Here is a 17838-nt window from a genome sequence, read left to right on the forward strand (position 1 = left end):
TAACTAACAAAACCAGCTCAAAAATTACACTTGTTTACAAGACAGGACAAGTAACCATAGTCTGTGCAAGAACTAGAAAAATACAAAGAAAACCAGTTTGGCAAGAACAGTGTGCGTCAGTCAGAAGCTTCTTGTACTAGCAGAAAATTTGTACTTAACATGCTTTTACAGGTGCAGCAAAAAAGTTACTGTATTTTTGCTTTCCATTATTTATATCAGCCGTTGAGAAATTGTCATCACAAAGCATCATATTTTATTTCTTATGCGTTATGGTTATATGAGAGTAACGATTACAAGTGTCTTAACATTGCTGCATGCTGTTTTAGAGCTGTCAGCACCTGGCATGGTGCCACTAATGTTTACCAGTGTTTTATCTGTTAGACAGCTTTCCTTCAGTGTTAACATTGCTGCATGCTGTTTTAGAGCTGTTAGTACCTGGCATGGTGCCACTAATGTTTACCAGTGTTTTATCTGTTAGACAGCTTTCCTTCAGTGTTAACATTGCTGCATGCTGTTTTAGAGCTGTCAGCACCTGGCATGGTGCCACTAATGTTTACCAGTGTTTTATCTGTTAGACAGCTTTCCTTGAGTGTCTTAACATTGCTGCATGCTGTTTTAGAGCTGTTAGTACCTGGCATGGTGCCACTAATATTTACCAGTGTTTTATCTGTTAGACAGCTTTCCTTGTTCTTGATGTTGTCGCAGTCCAACCCACAGCTCTTAGAAATGATTGGTAGTAAAGCCATTGTGGATAAAGAACTGGAGCGTATCAAACAGTATGAAGAGCTACAGGAGCTAACCACAGATGAACTGCGCAAGAAAAACAAAAATAAGTGGACTGAGTGGCTTCAGAAATACAAGTAAGTAGTAGGAGTACACAATTATAGTCTGAAACTGAGAAAAATGTGTAATGCTGATTACTCAAATGGTGTGAAAATGTGTAATGCTGATTACTCAAATGGTGTGAATGGAAAATATATTGTGGGTTTGTTTGTCTTAGATGTAGATGTAAGTATAGCCCTCGATAGTTGCCATTGACCATTTTGCAAGTATGCCATTTGGAAATAAAAGATGGCTTTATAAATAACTGCCCTGTACATTCCATTTAGATCTAGAAAATGAGTCATCACTCACATCTGAAAACTATTTCACTCCTGTTAAAGTTTTCCGCTTGAGATTTATTTTTTTTTTATTGTATTATGAAATTAGTGTCACTGCAATTTGTATCACATTATCGTTGATGTAAATGCTGTGTAAGACTGTTATTTCACTGTGGTTGAATTTCATATCCTGTTAAAGAGATGCAAAGAAGTGTTAACTGCTGCAAAGCAGGTCAACAGCAGGCAGTTATATGTAGAGAAAGTATTCCTGTCAAAGAATGTTGCAAAAAATCAGTCGTTTCATCTAAGGTTCCTCACTAAAAGAATACAGGGCATACGTAATATGCCCTGTGCAGACTGCCTCAAGGCCCTATCCCTGAATTCTGTTTCCTACAGGCTGATGAGGGGAGATCTATGCCTGGCATACAAGGCATTGTCAGACCCCACTGTGATGGACCTCCTCTATTACTACAAAACAGACAGCACCACAATTACCCATTCTAAACACTTAAACCTTGCCTATGATATAAATAGGATCTGCTGGAGAGAGAGATATGTATCCCAGAGACTATCTCTTCTTTGGAACAGGCTTCCCATCCATGTGAAACAGAGTTCCTCTCTAACTCACTTCAAGTTCAACATGGACAGTTGGATGGGGAACAGGAAATTCATCCGTGGTTCGTCACTTATGTCACTCCTGGACACAGGCAGCCTGTAAATGGTTATTCTTCCAAGCCCCTGCTTACACATATCAAGGGTATGAGAATTTGTCAGAGACTTGGGGTGCATGGCTAGGTTTAAAAAGGCCCCTGTAGTCATTACCCTAGTAAACACCTGTGAGCCTGTAAATGTTATACTTTCATTTTATATTAAAAAGTCAACTGTTTTTTGTACTTGCTGCATGCGCGACACAATACTTACGGCCATTATCTCGTCACGCTGCTTATTGTGATGGTGACGGAGTTGACGAGAAATTATTACGTTGTGTACACACAGTTGAATATATTGCAGTAATTCATTCTGTTCTCATTGGCGGCTGTTCTGCATGCTTATATAACTATTATTTCCCAAAACAAAACCGTGAATATGTAAAAATATACTATCATGAGGAGATCCTGGAAAGATGGAGATATGCTCTAGAGAGAAGAGGAATGAAGGTCAGCAGGACTAAGACAGAATATATGTGTGTGAATGAGAGGGAGGATAGAGGAATGGTGAGTATGCAAGGAGTAGAGGTGGCGAAGGATGAGTTTAAGTACTTGGGATCAATAGTTCAGAGTAACGGTGAGTGTGGAAGAGAGGTGAAGAAGAGAGTACAGGCAGGATGGAGTGGGTGGAGAAGAGTGTCAGAAGTGATTTGTGACAGGTGAGTACCTGTAAGAGTGAAAGGGAAAGTCTACAAGAGGGTAGTGAGACCAGCAATGTTATATGGGTTGGAAACAGTGGCATTGACAAAAAGGCAGGAGTTTGAGCTGGATGTGGCGGAGTTAAAGATGTTAAGATTTGCACTGGGTGTGACGAGGTTGGACAGGATTAGGAATAAGTATATTAGAGGGTCAGCCCAGGTTGGAAGGTTTGGAGACAAAGCCAGAGAGGCAAGATTACGTTGGTTTGGACATGTGCTGAGGAGGGATGCTGAGTATATTGGGAAAAAGATGCTAAGGATGAAGCTACCAGGTAACAGGAAGAGAGGAAGGCCTAAGATAAGGTTTATGGATATGGTAAGAGAGAACATGCAGGTGGTTGGTGTGACAGAGCAAGATGCAGAGGACAGGAAGAAATGGAAACAGGTGATCCGCTGTGGTGACCCCTAACGGGAACAGCCGAAGGAAGATGATGATGATACTATCATGTTATCATAGTATTCAAAGACATGTTGTTAATTCAGTATTCCTGTTTGCTAGTAATATTCAGATCTGTAGCCATTTTGCTCCTTGCACCCAGTGATGGGAGTAATATATTACAATTTCTAGTAACGAGTAATATAATTAATTACTTTTTCAAAATATTAACTAGTAATAGTAATATATTACTTTTTTAGTAACCAGTAACTTAAATATGCATTACTTTTCAGTTACTTTTGCTTAAACTGGTGGCTCTCAACATGGGCGATATCACCCTCTAAAGAGTGATGGAAAACTTCTGGGGGCCCCTATATAGTATGGATAGCAATCAGATGTTAGGAGGCAATAGAGACTTTGAAGTGGCAATTTGGATACAACTCATAGTACGTAGCATTCATAATAGATCATTAGAATTAGTCTGGAGCAAAATTTGCTTCATTTTTTTTTAGCACTGCAAGGAGGGTGAATGCTAATGGCAACCAGACTCCAGCCCTGCCCTGGTACTGTGGGATTCTCACCCACTAAATACCCCCTAACACTGGGACAATTCCAGCCTGCTAGAGATCATATCCTTACATTGCCATATAATAAACGGCATTGGATCTCCATACCACCATCAATCGGAATTGAACTCATCAGTTTAGCACCCAACGCCCCAACCCATTGCACCAAGTAGGACTCTTCGGGTGGATCTATGATCAACCAACTTTTGTCTTGACAATTTTTTCTTATGTTCTATTTAAAATTCTTTTCGGGTTTTGATTTTTAATTGCTGAAAATAGACAAAATGTGATAGGTTTTTATAAGTCTTGTGCTGCTGACAGTGTGGTTTAATTATTATTTGTGACTCTCTAGCTATAAAGACTGGTCGTCGTCTTCTCCTTTTGGCTGTGCCCATTAGGGATCACCACGGTGGACCATCAGTCTGCAGAACAAGTGGCAGCAGAGTTTTACATTGTCGAGTTGCCAGCCCAGCGTCCAACCTTCCTCAGAAGGCACACACATGCACACACTCACACTTAGGGCCAATTTAGAATGTCTAATCCACCTGCAGCATGTCTTGGGAATGTGGCAGGAAACCAGAGCACCCTGAGGAAACCCATGCAAACACAGGGAGTGTAGATCATAGTGTGTGTATTGTACCTTTAAAGCCACTGTAGTTCATGGGCATGTGCATATAAGTACTGAGCATGTGCAAGCAGAGCGCCATTTTGTGTAAGCAGCTGGAGTATGTGTGTAGCAGTCAGTCAGTTCTAGTTCACTTAAGTTTTATGTTCCAGCCATCCATCCTGATGTGTTTGTGTGTAATAAGCATCTTAAACAAACAACCAAGCCTCATCATCTTATTTAAATACAAAAGACAAGTGACATGGTGTCAGAATGGGATAAAAAGTCAAAACTTCTTAAAACCATGAGGCGCACAGTCAGAAATGGAAGAATATACAAGAGTGGCTCAAACGACTCACAAATGACTTGTAAATAGGTCAGAAAATATTTCGGGTACTTAAACTTGTTTAAATGATTTTTTTCCCTCAATGAATATAAAGTGAATCATTCAAAACAAATTACTTAATAAACAAAATATTTGAAATTGTGACATATTGATAAAAGTATTCGAAATAATTACAAAAACATATGAAACAATATCCGAATCATATAAAATGTTTGAAAAAGAGAAAACGACTGTATTGTTTTGCAATGTAGTACTATTGTTTGCATGAACTAAAGCTATTCAAAGTGTCTAAAGTGTTGGCAGTGTGTGTAGTATTACAGTACAGTCTTTTCTAAGAGTGCAGTTATTTCAAAGGGTCTGTTGTGCAGCTGAATGTAATTATAAGTAACTGGTGTGTGTCTAACAATTATTTGGCATGGCAGAGGGATTTTGCAGACCTGGTCCGCTTGTTTGATAATAATATTGCTGAAAATTGGAGAGTGTTTGAGCAAGAATATATTTTCATACAGACTGCTTTGAAGGCATTGAGAGAGAATGTTCATTTGTGTATGCACCTGCTCTTTATGTAGAGGAGGGGGAAGACTGCTATATTGTAGTACAGGCTGAAACGTGGGAAGACCCTGAGTGCTTAAAGTGTAAATTTAGAGAAATGTGCAACCCTCTAATGAATATTACAATGGAAAGGCACATATTTTACACAAGAGATCAAATGTCAGGTGAAACTTTTGCAGCATATATAATGGACTTGAGAAACCAGGCAAAAACATGCAGATTTGCTGATCTGAGAGATGAGTTGATAAAAGACAAGCTTGTGTGTGGTGTTAATAATGATGCAGTGAGAAATATTTTTCTTCGAGACAGTGATTTAATGTTAAGCGAAGACATTAAGATTTGTCAAATGTATGATCTTAGAGAAAAGCACATGAATATGCTTACGAATGAGAACAGCATGCTTGCAGCTTCTTCCAACACGAATGTTGATACTATGCAGCATGAGGTTAGGGGGTATAGGCCAAAGGGTGTGGCTCCCACAATGAAACCTAGGGCAGCTTTAGTAAAACCCAGGGCACACGCAGCAAAACCGAGGGATAATTTAGTAAAACCCATGGTAAACCTCATAGTCAACTGTTGTAATTGTGGAGGCAGTCATGAACCTAAATTAGAAAAGTGTTAACTTTTGGTCAGCAACGCCGCAAATGTAAAAAGTGGAATCATTTCAGAAAGCTTTGTAAATCTAAAAAGTCACATTCGTAAGAGAGCTTTCCAAGAAGCAAGCTGATCAAGTAGAAAGCTGCGACCCAACTTATGTTGATGGTGTCTGTGCTTGAGGAAAACGCTAATACAGTAGATTTGTTGGCAAAGACCGAAGTGTTTTGTACTACACTAATTAATGGGAGACCTGTAGAGCTCAAAATGCAATGTTATATCAGCAGAAATGTTTGGAAGGTAAAAGCTGGTGAAAAACTTGATTGGGCAAAGTGTGCGAAACTTGTTTCTTATGGTGGTGAAGTGACTCAAACCAAAGGCTCAGTAGTGCTTTCATGCTATTATGCTGGGAACGGCCATGACTTGCAGTTTTACGTAGTCAAAAGACACGTGCAGTCATTGTTAGGCCTCAAAGATAGTTTGAAAATGGGAAGGATTTCATTTAATAAGGAAGTCCACCATGTAAGCATCAACAACAATAAAGGTTTCACACAGAATATTTTTACTGAATATGATATTTTCAAAGACGAGCTCTGGACATTTCCAGTTGTGTACTCCATGAAGTTAGACCACGAGGTAAGCCAGGTTGTCAGACCAGCATGATAGGTTGCAGGAGCAATGCAAGGCAAAGTAAAAGCAGAGCTAGACATAATGGTGCATTTAGGAGTAACTTGTCCAGTAGAAGAACCAACTGAATGGGTATCCTCCATGGTAATAGCTCATAAGAAAAGTGCAGATGACATTCGAATATGTATTAATCCAAGAGATTTTAACAAAGCACTAAAACAACCTCATCATCCAATCCATACAGTTGAAGAAGTTACTGCTCTCATGCCAAATGCCTCTGTTTTTTTTCTGTTTTAGATGCAAAACCTTAATTTTGGCAGATTTTACTTGATCGAAAATCTTCCTTGCTAACCACTTTCAGTACACTATTTGGAAGGTACAGATTTTTGAGAATACCATTTGGGATAAATTCTGCCAGTGAAGTCTTCCAATGTGCAGTGGAGCAATTTTTTTCTGGTTATCCATGTCGTGTTGTAGCAGCTGATATTCTTGTAGGAGGCAACGGTGAAGTCACACATGATAGAAACCTCAGGAAAGTTCTAGATCGTGCTTGTGAAATTAATCTTAAACTGACTCCTCAGAAATGTAAATTTAGGCTAAAAGAAGTTACTTATGTGGGTCATTTGTTTACCAATTCAGGTTTATGACCAGATCCTTCCAAGCAAACTGCAATTCTTGAGATGCCAGCTCCAGACAATGCCACATCTTTATAATGTTTTCTTGGTATGATCATCTATTTAGAGAAGTTCATTCCTGATTTAAGTGAACTTTCAGCACCGCTATGAGAGCTGACATACAAAAATGTAACCTGGTCCTAGTTGGAACAACACCAAAGAGCATCTGATGTCCTGAAACAGAAAATTGCCAGTTCACCCACTTTGCGATATTATGATGTTCACAAACCTATAACTCTTTCCTGTGATGCTTCAAAATATCATCTTGGTGCGGTCATTCTTCAAGAGGGTAGACCAGTAGCCTATGTATCTAGAACTCTAGCTCAAACTGAGATGCAGTATGCGCAAATTGAAAAAGAGCGTTTGGCAATAGTGTTTCCACATTCGAAGTTCAGTGATTATATTTATGGCTGACCTATTCAGATTGAAACTGATCACCAACTTCTGGTTACTATTTTGAGAAAACCAATGCACACAACTCCAGCTAGATTGCAACGCATGATGTTAAAATTGCAAAAGTAAAATTTCAACATGGTTTATACAAAAGGTAAACTTCTTTATCTTGCTGATACTGTATTCAGATCATCCAGACAAACCACTGACCTGCATGACAGTGAGAAAGCTGATTTTGAAGTTGTGGAACTGAGAAATTTTTCTTCCACACGTCTTGATGAGCTTAGAAATCACACAGCTTCCGATCCAGTTCTCCAGAAGCTGAACCATTTTATCAGTCACAGACGGCCAGCAGAACAGTCTTGTTTAGCACTAGACGTGCAGCCGTACTTTCCTTATAGAGATGAGATTTTGATGGAAGATGGTATCATCATGAAAGGTCCAAAAGTGGTAATTCCAAAATCTTTGCAACAAGAGTATATTGAAATGTTGCACTGAGGTCACCCAGGAACTGATTCTATCAAAAGAAGGGTGATAGGACTAGCATTTTGGCCTTCCATGTGAAAAGATATTGAGAAGGAAATCTCAAGCTTGTTAAATATGTAATCGTTCTAAATCATAACTACTTCACCTAAACCAGATTCCTAAACTACCTTGGTCAGCAGTAGCCACAGATATTAAATGGAATGATCTCATTATTTGGCATTAGTACTCTTATTCAGATTGGTTCGTGATTGATCTACCTCCTAACCTAACTTCCAGTACTGGCATTATGAAATTGAAGAGACATGTTTCTGTCCATGGCAGTCCACACAAAACAATTTCTGACAATGGTGCACAGTTTACAAGTCAGCAGTTCAAAAGATTTGCTGAGACATGGGACTTTGTTCATGTTACTAGTAGCCTTGAGTATCCACAATCTAATGGCTTGGCTGAATCTGCAGCTCAAATTGTGAAACAGTTGTTGGACAAATCCAAAAGAGACAAAACCAATATTTTTCTCAATTTGTTTGCTTAATCTCAGAAACATTCCTCGAGACAATTTACTTGGTTCACCTGCTAGAGATTGATGTCAAGACAAACCAGAACTGCACTACCAATCAGTAAGAATTTGTTGATTCCAAGTGCTAAAAACAACAAAGCAGTAAAAGCTCAACTCGTGAAAAAGGATTTGTCACCTAAATTCCATTATGACAAAACCAGCAAACCTCTCAAACCATTAAAAGAAGGAGGGATAGTGAGGATGCAGACACCAAAAGGTTTTGATCGAGTAGGACTTGTGAAACATGTGTGTGAGGAACCGAGATTGTACATCATTGAGTCACAAGGAATGGAATTTAGGTGGAATCGGAAACATTTATTGCCGGTGTCCAAGCCAGTGTTACAGCATCTCGTCTGTAACTGAGACTCTAATTCTCAGAGTATGCTATTGAATGTTCTTGTTCCAGAGAACATTTCGTCTGTTCCTGAAAGTGTCCCTGAAGTTTCTAATGAAGAGCATTCCCCAGTAACTCTCCCTGTTGCTAAACCCAGTACTGATTATTATATAATGAGGTCAGGTCGTATCTCAAGACCTAATCCTAGATGCACAGCAACCTGGGCATGATTGTCATTGTTTATATGTTTGTATAATTTGCATGTGTATCTGATTGTCATTTTTTTATTTGCATGACAAAATGGTCATTTTTCATTTACATGACAAAATTATGAAAGAGGGAGGATGTAGATCATAGTGTGTGTATTATACCTTTAAAGCCACTGTATTTCATGGGCATGTGCATATAAGTACTGTGAATGTGCAAGCAGAGTGCCATTTTGTGTAAGCAGCAAGAGTGAACATGCATGTGTGTAGCAGTCGGTCAGTTAGCTAGTTCGTTTAAGATTTATGTTCCAGTCATCTATCCTGATGTGTTTGTGTGTAATAAACATGGACGGCCCAGTGGTGCAGCGGTAGTGTTGTTGCCTCACAGCAAGAGGTTCGATTCTTGGCTGGGGTGCCTTCTATGCGGAGTCTGCATGTCCTCCCTGTGTTTCTGTAGGTTTCCTCTGGGTGCTCCGGTTTCTTCCCATGTTACAAAGACATGTGTCTGGAGCATTTCTCCCCGGGCCTCCTCTGAAAATTGGCTCGTTCCAAGTTGGACTTTCCCTGTTAACAAATGTAAAATAAAATAAATAAACACTCAATCCTGATGTGTTTGTGTGTAATAAACATCCAAGCCTCACTGTCTTATTTGAATACACAAGACAAGCTACAGGAAGGACATGCAGACTCTGCACAGAAGGCACCCCAGCTGAAAATTGAACTAGAGACCCTCTTGCTGTGAGGTGACTGTTAATCGTTGCACCACTGTGCCACCCATCTATAAATAGTAATCTGCTGGTGTTTTTCAACTGTTAAATGCTATTCATCATCAGTGCAACATTGTGTATACATTGTAACATTTTGTATACATTGTAACATTGTGTATACGACTTTAATAATACACTTATATGCATGTGCTTACTTGTGTCAGTAAATCTCAGTATTGTAATTGATAAAATATAGTTACGTAAAAGTAATGCAGTACTTTAGTTAGTAACTAATAATATATTACTTTTTAGAAAAGTAATAAGTAATAGTAATATATTACTTTCACTGAAATGTAACTAGTAAGAGTAACTTATTACATTTATTAGTAACTAGCACAACGCTGCACACCTGAGTAATTTGGTATGTCTCAGCAGAGTTATTATTAATATTATAACACCTAGCACCTCTCCTGTTGTACTTACCAATGTGATTATGTCCACGACATGAGCCCTCACCCTCAGTACCATTATGGCTACTTATATTCAGCTACAATAAATTTATGGCTGAATTGTAGTTTTCATTTGGAACTAAGAACATTAATTGTGCACATGATTATGTTACCTGGTCATGCACCTTTCCATACACGTGCTTGGGAAGGTTCAGATGTTCATAGTGACATTAGTGAGTTTTAAACTGTTTCAGTTGTAAGCAAACCTAACAAAACAGTAGCCAAGCTGTTGGCACTGGTGGAAGCAATGCAGAGGATGTGTTCAGTTTTGTTGCTGTCCACATGATGTTCAAACATTCAGGGCTTTATCAGATGTTTAACTATCAAGTGTAAGAAATGAAACATCCTTAATATAGAAATAATTCATCTGCAACATGCTGCATGCTCAAAAGCAAAAAAAAAAAAAAAAAAACAGGATTAATAATGAGTTGGAGTCGTACATGTACTATGGTTTGTACTCAGCCATGTACATATGGAGGTACCTTTTTGTATTAAGCAAGTACCCTTACATGGTGCTGCACAGTCTTGTGAGACACAGATGTGCAGCACTGCAAGGGGCTGGTCCTGCAGATGTCCTTAAGCAAGTACCCTTACATGGTGCTGCACAGTGTTGTGAGACACAGATGTGTAGCACTGCAAGGGGCTAATCCCGCGGCTGTGCTTAAGCAAGTACCCTTACATGGTGCTGCACAGTCTTGCGAGACAAAGATGTGTAGCACTGCAAGGGGCTGGTCCCCGCGGCTGTGCTTGAATGCCAATGAGACATTCCTAGGGAAGAGGCATATGCTAATTAGCCCTGTGCTCTCTCCTCCCTGAGTTGCCTCCAGGAAGACATTTACATAGCCGAGTGATTTGAGAATGTGCTCAGCGGTGTAGATCAGCATGGCCATCTCCACCATGTCACAGTAATTTAGACATGGTCAGCTGCTGAACACAAAGGTTGTGAAGAAAACTGCATGACACCAGGGCTTAATTTTAAAATGCCATATTGGCACCAGCTTCGAAACTGAGATGGGGAGGGAATTACACTAGTCACCATGGCTTAAATTTAAAGTGTCATAATGGCACCAGCATCAAAGCTGGAACAGGGGGTGGAGGATATAGTGGGGCACCAGGGCTTAATTTTAGAGTGCCATAATGGCACCAGCTTTGAAACTAGGATGGGGGTGGGGGATACAGTAGACAACATAGCTTAATTTTAAAATGTCATAATGGCACCAGCATCGAGACTGGGATTGGGGTGGGGATACAGCAGACACTGTGGTTTAAGTGCTATAATGGCACCATCATTGAAACTGGGACGGGGTGGATACACTAGACACCATGGCTTAATTTGAAAGTGCCATAATGTCACCAACATTAAAACTGGGACAGGGGAAGGGGGGATACACTAGGCAACAGTGAATCATCTCTAAAGTTCTGTACTGGCACCAGGGGTGGGGGGATACAGTAGGATTCAGTGAATCATCTCTAAAATTCTGTACTGACAGCATGAATGGGGGAACCGGTAGACGACCAGCAGTAAAGTTAATTGACACATAAGCCATAAGGGTGATTGAGGGTGGTACAGAGGTAACCACTGGACACCATGGATAAGTGCAGTAATAGTGCAAGCTTCCTAAGGGTGATGGGGGAGTGGACGTTACACCACCATTAGATGAATTTTTAAAGTGCTGTAAAGGCACTGACTGTGTAATACGCAGCAATGCTGGGGAGATATACCAGCCACCAGGGTCTGATACATACATGACATAATGGCACTAAAGTATAACGGGTGGGGGAATTACAGGAGGGTATGTATATTTACAGGGAATGGGGTAGGTGTGTGTGTGTGTTTGTTTTTTGTGCGAGTGTAACTGGAGGGGGGATTTTATTGCCTAAACAAGCAGCAGGATTCTACTTCGACGTGCAAATCCACCATGATCTGCACATCACAATATTAATTGTGATTCAGGAAACATGCCAGTTAGCCTTAACTCATCACAACAAGAATTTTCCTGAACTGCAAATGGGTGAGTTGCACTGGAAGGTTCTTTCTTGAGTGAGCTGTATGGCTCATGCTAGGGCCTTTAATTAATTCCCTGACATTTCTTAATACAACATGAACATGCATCATCATTGTATACAAGAAACCACAGTGCAGCATTTGGCAGGAGTAGCTTTGTCTATATGGTAATCTTCCAGAAGAGATGATACATTTGGTGCATTTACTTTATGGTATATGAATTGAGGTGAATTTTAAGTATATCCTGACATTCATAGATAGCCAGGAAACCCCCCCCAATAATCTGATGTATAGATATTAAAAATGGTAAGAGGAGGGTTTCCCCAACATTTCTATATACAGAATTTTAGTGGACATATTTTCAAACTCCCTGTAATTGTGGTAAGAGGATGGTGCTAATCAAAGGTGAATAAACTATTCAAAGATGATGTCATAAGCCAGATTCCAAACAGAACCAGGGAACAGTCACAAGATTTATTGAGGAGACACACACACTCACGTATATTTGTGAGTGTGTGTGTTTTTATATTAAAAAAAGTGGAGAAAGATAAGTATACAGGGGTCCACTTTGTGATTTTGAAATTTCACAACTTCGATATTCTGAGCTTCAGTATTTAGAGCTTCAAACTTGTGGAATCTCGAAATGAAAAAAAATCTAAAACAGTAATCAAAAAGGCAGCAAACAGAACCAAGAAGAATAACTCCAAGGCGGAAAGCCGAACCAGAATACAAATTAATACTTTATTGTAGACCAGTAAAAAACAAGCGCTTTCGCTCGGTTACTACCGAGCTTTATCAAGTTAAAATAAAAAGTGCAACAGAGAGTTTAAATACATTTAGATAAAATGCTAATTGGTTAATCAGCGTGTTGAATTACAAACCAGGTGCATTGAAACCAATGTTGCATTAAAGCACTTAAAACAGAAACATCTCATTGATGTCACAAAAATAAATGCGTGTTTTTTAAAAATGCGTTGAAGCAAATCCATAGGAATAAATGAAAATAAAAAGAATAATAAAATGAAAATGACTACTGGGTCTGAAGAACATATTAATTAATATTGTTCAAAAATAAAAGCATTTAAATACAACAGTAATGAAAAAAAACAATAAAACTGGTTTCAAAGATATATATATATATATATATAAAGAAAATATTTAAAATGTTGTATATGTTTATGTATTGATAAATATTTGTATATGTGTATACATGTGAATAATTTGCAAAAAGCAGATGAAATAAAATGAAATAATTTGTTTTTTGTTTTAATTTATTTCATTTTATCTGTCATGTTCCCCATGGGAATTTATTTAGAAAAAGGTATACATAACTTGTTATAGTCGAGCCTTTCTCAATTTAAGAACACTGCTTATATTAATATTATCATTCAATCCAGGATGTCCACCTGCATCCAACTTAAGTTGCCATATAAGTTCCTTGTACTCAAGAGTTGTTTCCCAATCGCCTCCCCTGGCATCCGGCATCACTTGCTCTAGCACAATAAATTTGAGATCAATTTCGGGGCAAGAAAGGGAATGCTTATAAAATGCATTACATTCCTTGTGCTTGCTTAAGTCATAGAGATGCTCGTATATTCTTTTTCTAAGTGACCTCTCGGTTTTACCAACATAGAAACTTAAACAGGTGGTACAAAAGCCTAAATATACTACTCCTTTGCTTCCACAGTTGTAATAGTAATGGGATTTAATGTTGAAATTCCTAGAGGGAATGAAGAGGGTGGAAGCGTTAATAATGGCGTGGCACTGGTTACAAGACCCACACTTAAAAGCACCTAGTCTTGCTTTACGGGTATTAAAAATTGAAACAGATTTTCTTTCAAATAACTCTTTGAAGTTGATATCCCTCTTTCTTACAAAATTAGGGTGTGCTGGTAATATGTCTTTAAATTCTTCGTGGAAGGTCAAAACAAGCCAATGCCTTTTAACCACCTCCTCAACCTCAGGGGAATTACCAGAGTAGGTATAAATAAAACTACTCTGAGAAAAGTCAGGTACCACTGTGGTATTAACTGTGTTAGAGGATCCCCCAGTACCAAGAAGTGGGGGATATTTAGTTTCTCTATTGTCCGTCACTTCCTTTGCCAAAGAGGTGACTAGGGAAGATGGATAACCCCTGTCAGTAAACAAAGACTTCAAAAAATGTATTTCATCTAGAAAATCAACAGTGGTGCTGCACATCCTAGAAGCTCTGATAAACTGACCCTTGACAATGCCTTTTTTCTGACAAAATGGGTGTCCGCTCTGGAAATGAAAGTATGAATTAGAGAAGGTAGGTTTTCTGTATAACTTCGAAAGAAATGTTTGATTATCATAATCTTTGTACAAAGTGACATCAAGATAGTGAAGTTCATTTTCACTAATATTGTGAGTGAACACTAAAAAAGAAGTAGTAGAATTGATATAACGAGAGAAATCCAGGAATTGATTGAGTGCCATTCCACAGGATACAGATGTCATCCAGGTATCTCCTATAATGTATTAAGTGTTGAACCCAAGTGGTAGAAAAAATAAACATCTGTTCCCATTTATGCAAGACTACATTGGCATACAAAGAAGCACACGATGCACCCATAGCCACACCTTTCTTTTGCCTGAAAAGCTCACCATTAAAATAAATGAAATTATTTTGTAATAAAATTTTCATGAACTCAACTAAAAGACCAGTCATTTTGTTACTAAGGTTGGTTTCAGTGGTCAGTACATCGTTAAACCACTCAAGCCCTATTTTGTGCGGTATACTAGGAAAGAGGTCTTTGATGTCAATAGTTATCATGAGGAGTTTAGGCTGGAAAAAGGAGGGTTGAATGTCTTTGAGGAAATCCCAGGAATCCTTACAAACATGTTCCAGGGATGAACCAAATTGCTTTGTAATGTGGTCAATGAATTTACCTAAGGGTTCAGTGATGCTTCCTGCTCCTGAAACAATAGGCCTAAATCTCAATGGATCCAGACCTTTATGGATTTTTGGGATTCCAAAAATTACTGGTGTTTTGGGTTTCTCGACATATAAATAATTAAACAATTTCTCATTTATAGCTCCTTGTAGCAGGTGGTCAGTAAGCATGTATTTGATCTTGGAATAGGCTAAATTAACTTTGTTCCTGGATACAATCACGTATTGTTCACTGTCTTGTAACATCATATAAATGTAACTATCATAACTAGAATTGTACATCAAAACAACCCCACCATCCTTGTCTGGTTTCATGACCCTGATGTTCACTTTCTTAAGATAGTTAATGAACCAGACTTCGTATTCATCTAAATTAGTGGGCAGTGATTTTATTCCCTGTGGATGCAAAATTCTAAGATCCTTCTCAACTAATTCTTCAAAAAGCTTAATCAAAGGGTGTGTAGGGGGGTTGAATGTACTAGTTCTACTGAGCCCATTGTTGATGTAAGATTGTCCTTTAAAATGATGTGCTAAATTTACATTTCTAGCAAAAAGTTTAAGCTCAACTAAAATTTTGGATAAATTGTAGGGGTGCATGGGAACAAACTGAAATCCCCAAGTAAATAAATCAAAAATTTGATCCGTTACTTGCAAATCCGTGTAGTTGTATATGACAAAATTATCCTTTTTAATAATAAAGTAGTTGTTACCCATTCTAGTAAAAAGACTATCTTTGTGTGAGGGTAACGTTTCAGACACAATATGATTGTCATATAACTGTTTGTTGTTCCATGTCTGAGGTGGTTTTCTGTCCCCATGTCCCCGTTCTGCCAGGGGGCTGCTGAAAATCCTGTGAGGAGTTCTTTCTACCTTTCTCGGCTAGCCTTTCACTCCTACGAAGGGGTTCGTAAGTTGTCCTAGAATAATTATCAAACCCCTTGGTCTGGATGTTCTTATTGTTATCCTGTTTATGTTCCCACCAGGTCCTATTAGGACGGGGATAAGCTGTTCCTTCTCTATATTCAGCTAAATCCCTATCTAATTTGCGTATTTTACGATTAAGTATTTTAACACAGTATTGGTCAACTTCGTCAAAGACGTTGTCATAGTTAAACTTCACACTCAAAAAATTGCTGTCAGTAACCAGGGAGTTGTTTAAAACATTTAACTCGTTTAAAAGAATATTGGCCTTCGCCTCATACTCTTAAAATCATCACATTTAAAACCTCTAATCCAGCTCTATCAAAGATTTCACATAATTTCTTATGATACAGAGTTCCCGGTTGAACATTATTGGGGAACTTGTAACAACGCAAACCCTTCGGTACACATTTCACATTAACACACTCCCTTAGATACTCAATCTGTAGTTGGTTCCTTTTATAAGCATACAATTTGTCTTTTAGTTCACAAAAGTCCTGCTCAATATTATTATAATTGTTAGAGGACACAGTACCTTGATTAAATATGAATTGTCGACCTGCCCAAGAGGTAAATTTGAAGTCATTGGGCTGTTTGTCAGGTCTGTTGTTCTTTGAACGGTGCATACTTTCAGCGTGTTCACTGTTAGGTGCCCTTAATACACTCGGGTTCACCGGAAGTGAAGAATGCAAGCCACTAGCAGTTCCACATGCAGTCGTCGGTGGAAATTTCCTCCTTAACTCCATAGCGTGCTATTGGTTCCCAGGTAACAAAATGTTACAGCCGTTGTTTTCTTTAACAAGATTAGTAAGCTGGGTTAGCAGTAAAAGTACCTGGTTAAATTCAGTGCGTGTCACTGGACTGTCCTCACAGTTATCCTTTAACAGCTGAGGAGTTTCAGCAAAATTGACAAGTTCAGCTTCATCAGCCATGGTAGAAAGATGTCACTTAGAATCCAAAAAGGCAGCAAACAGAACCAAGAAGAATAAATCCAAGGCGGAAAGCCGAACCAGGATACAAATTAATACTTTATTGTAAACCAGTAAAAAACAAGCGCTTTCGCTCGGTTACTACCGAGCTTTATCAAGTTAAAATAAAAAGTGCAACAGGGAGTTTAAATACATTTAGATAAAATGCTAATTGGTTAATCAGCGTGTTGTTTTTTACTGGTCTACAATAAAGTATTAATTTGTATCCTGGTTCGGCTTTCCGCCTTGGATTTATTCTTCTTGGATCTAAAACAGTAAAACAACACAAATCACATTTTTGCAGGGGGGCAAGCCCCCCTGTGCCCCCCCCCCATCTCCTGCAACTCAAACATACCAATGCCGATATCTCACTACAGTGAAGATAGCAGTAAAGTTCCCGTTCCGCACTATATGGCAATCTCCATTGACAGGTTTCAAGATTCAGCAACTTCGATGTTCTCAGCTTCGGTATTTAGAGCTTCAAAGTTGTGAAATTTCGAAATTAACAAATGGACCCATATACAGATGCATGCATGTATATATGTGTGTGTGTGTGTGTGTATATATATATATATATATATATATATATATATATGTGTGTGTATGTATGCGCACACACACACACACACACATATATATATATATATATATATATATATATATATATATATATATATATACTACACACACAGATATATATATATATATCTACACACATGTATATATATGCATGCATATATATATATATATATATATATATATATATATACACACACACACATATATATATATAGGTTCATAGGTTCATACTAGGCTATAAGCCTAGCCCATAGTTTTGTGGCTTACGCCACCCCTTTTGTATGGGAACTATACCCATTATTTTGCTGTGCCTCTGTCTAGCAGTGACACTGAGGTAATCCCTGGAGTATATCTGCGATCTCCCATCCATTGGTCAAGATTTCTCTTGAACAAGGCCAGCGAGGTGCTCTGCCTCA

At 38.5% G+C, this 17838-nt stretch overlaps 1 protein-coding gene across 1 annotated transcript in view; it reads left to right on the forward strand.

Moving 5' to 3' along the window:
• Positions 1-17838, forward strand: part of SELENOO (selenoprotein O) — an 857804-nt gene that overhangs the window by 709611 nt on the left and 130355 nt on the right. The window contains exon 7 of the mRNA XM_044088791.1: positions 675-860. Coding sequence (XP_043944726.1) covers positions 675-860 — 186 coding nt within the window. The remainder of the gene's footprint in view (positions 1-674; positions 861-17838) is intronic.

This window comes from Protopterus annectens, chromosome 11.part0 (assembly GCF_019279795.1).
Source record: "Protopterus annectens isolate FY-2018-M chromosome 11.part0, PAN1.0, whole genome shotgun sequence".
Lineage (NCBI taxonomy): Eukaryota > Metazoa > Chordata > Ceratodontiformes > Protopteridae > Protopterus > Protopterus annectens.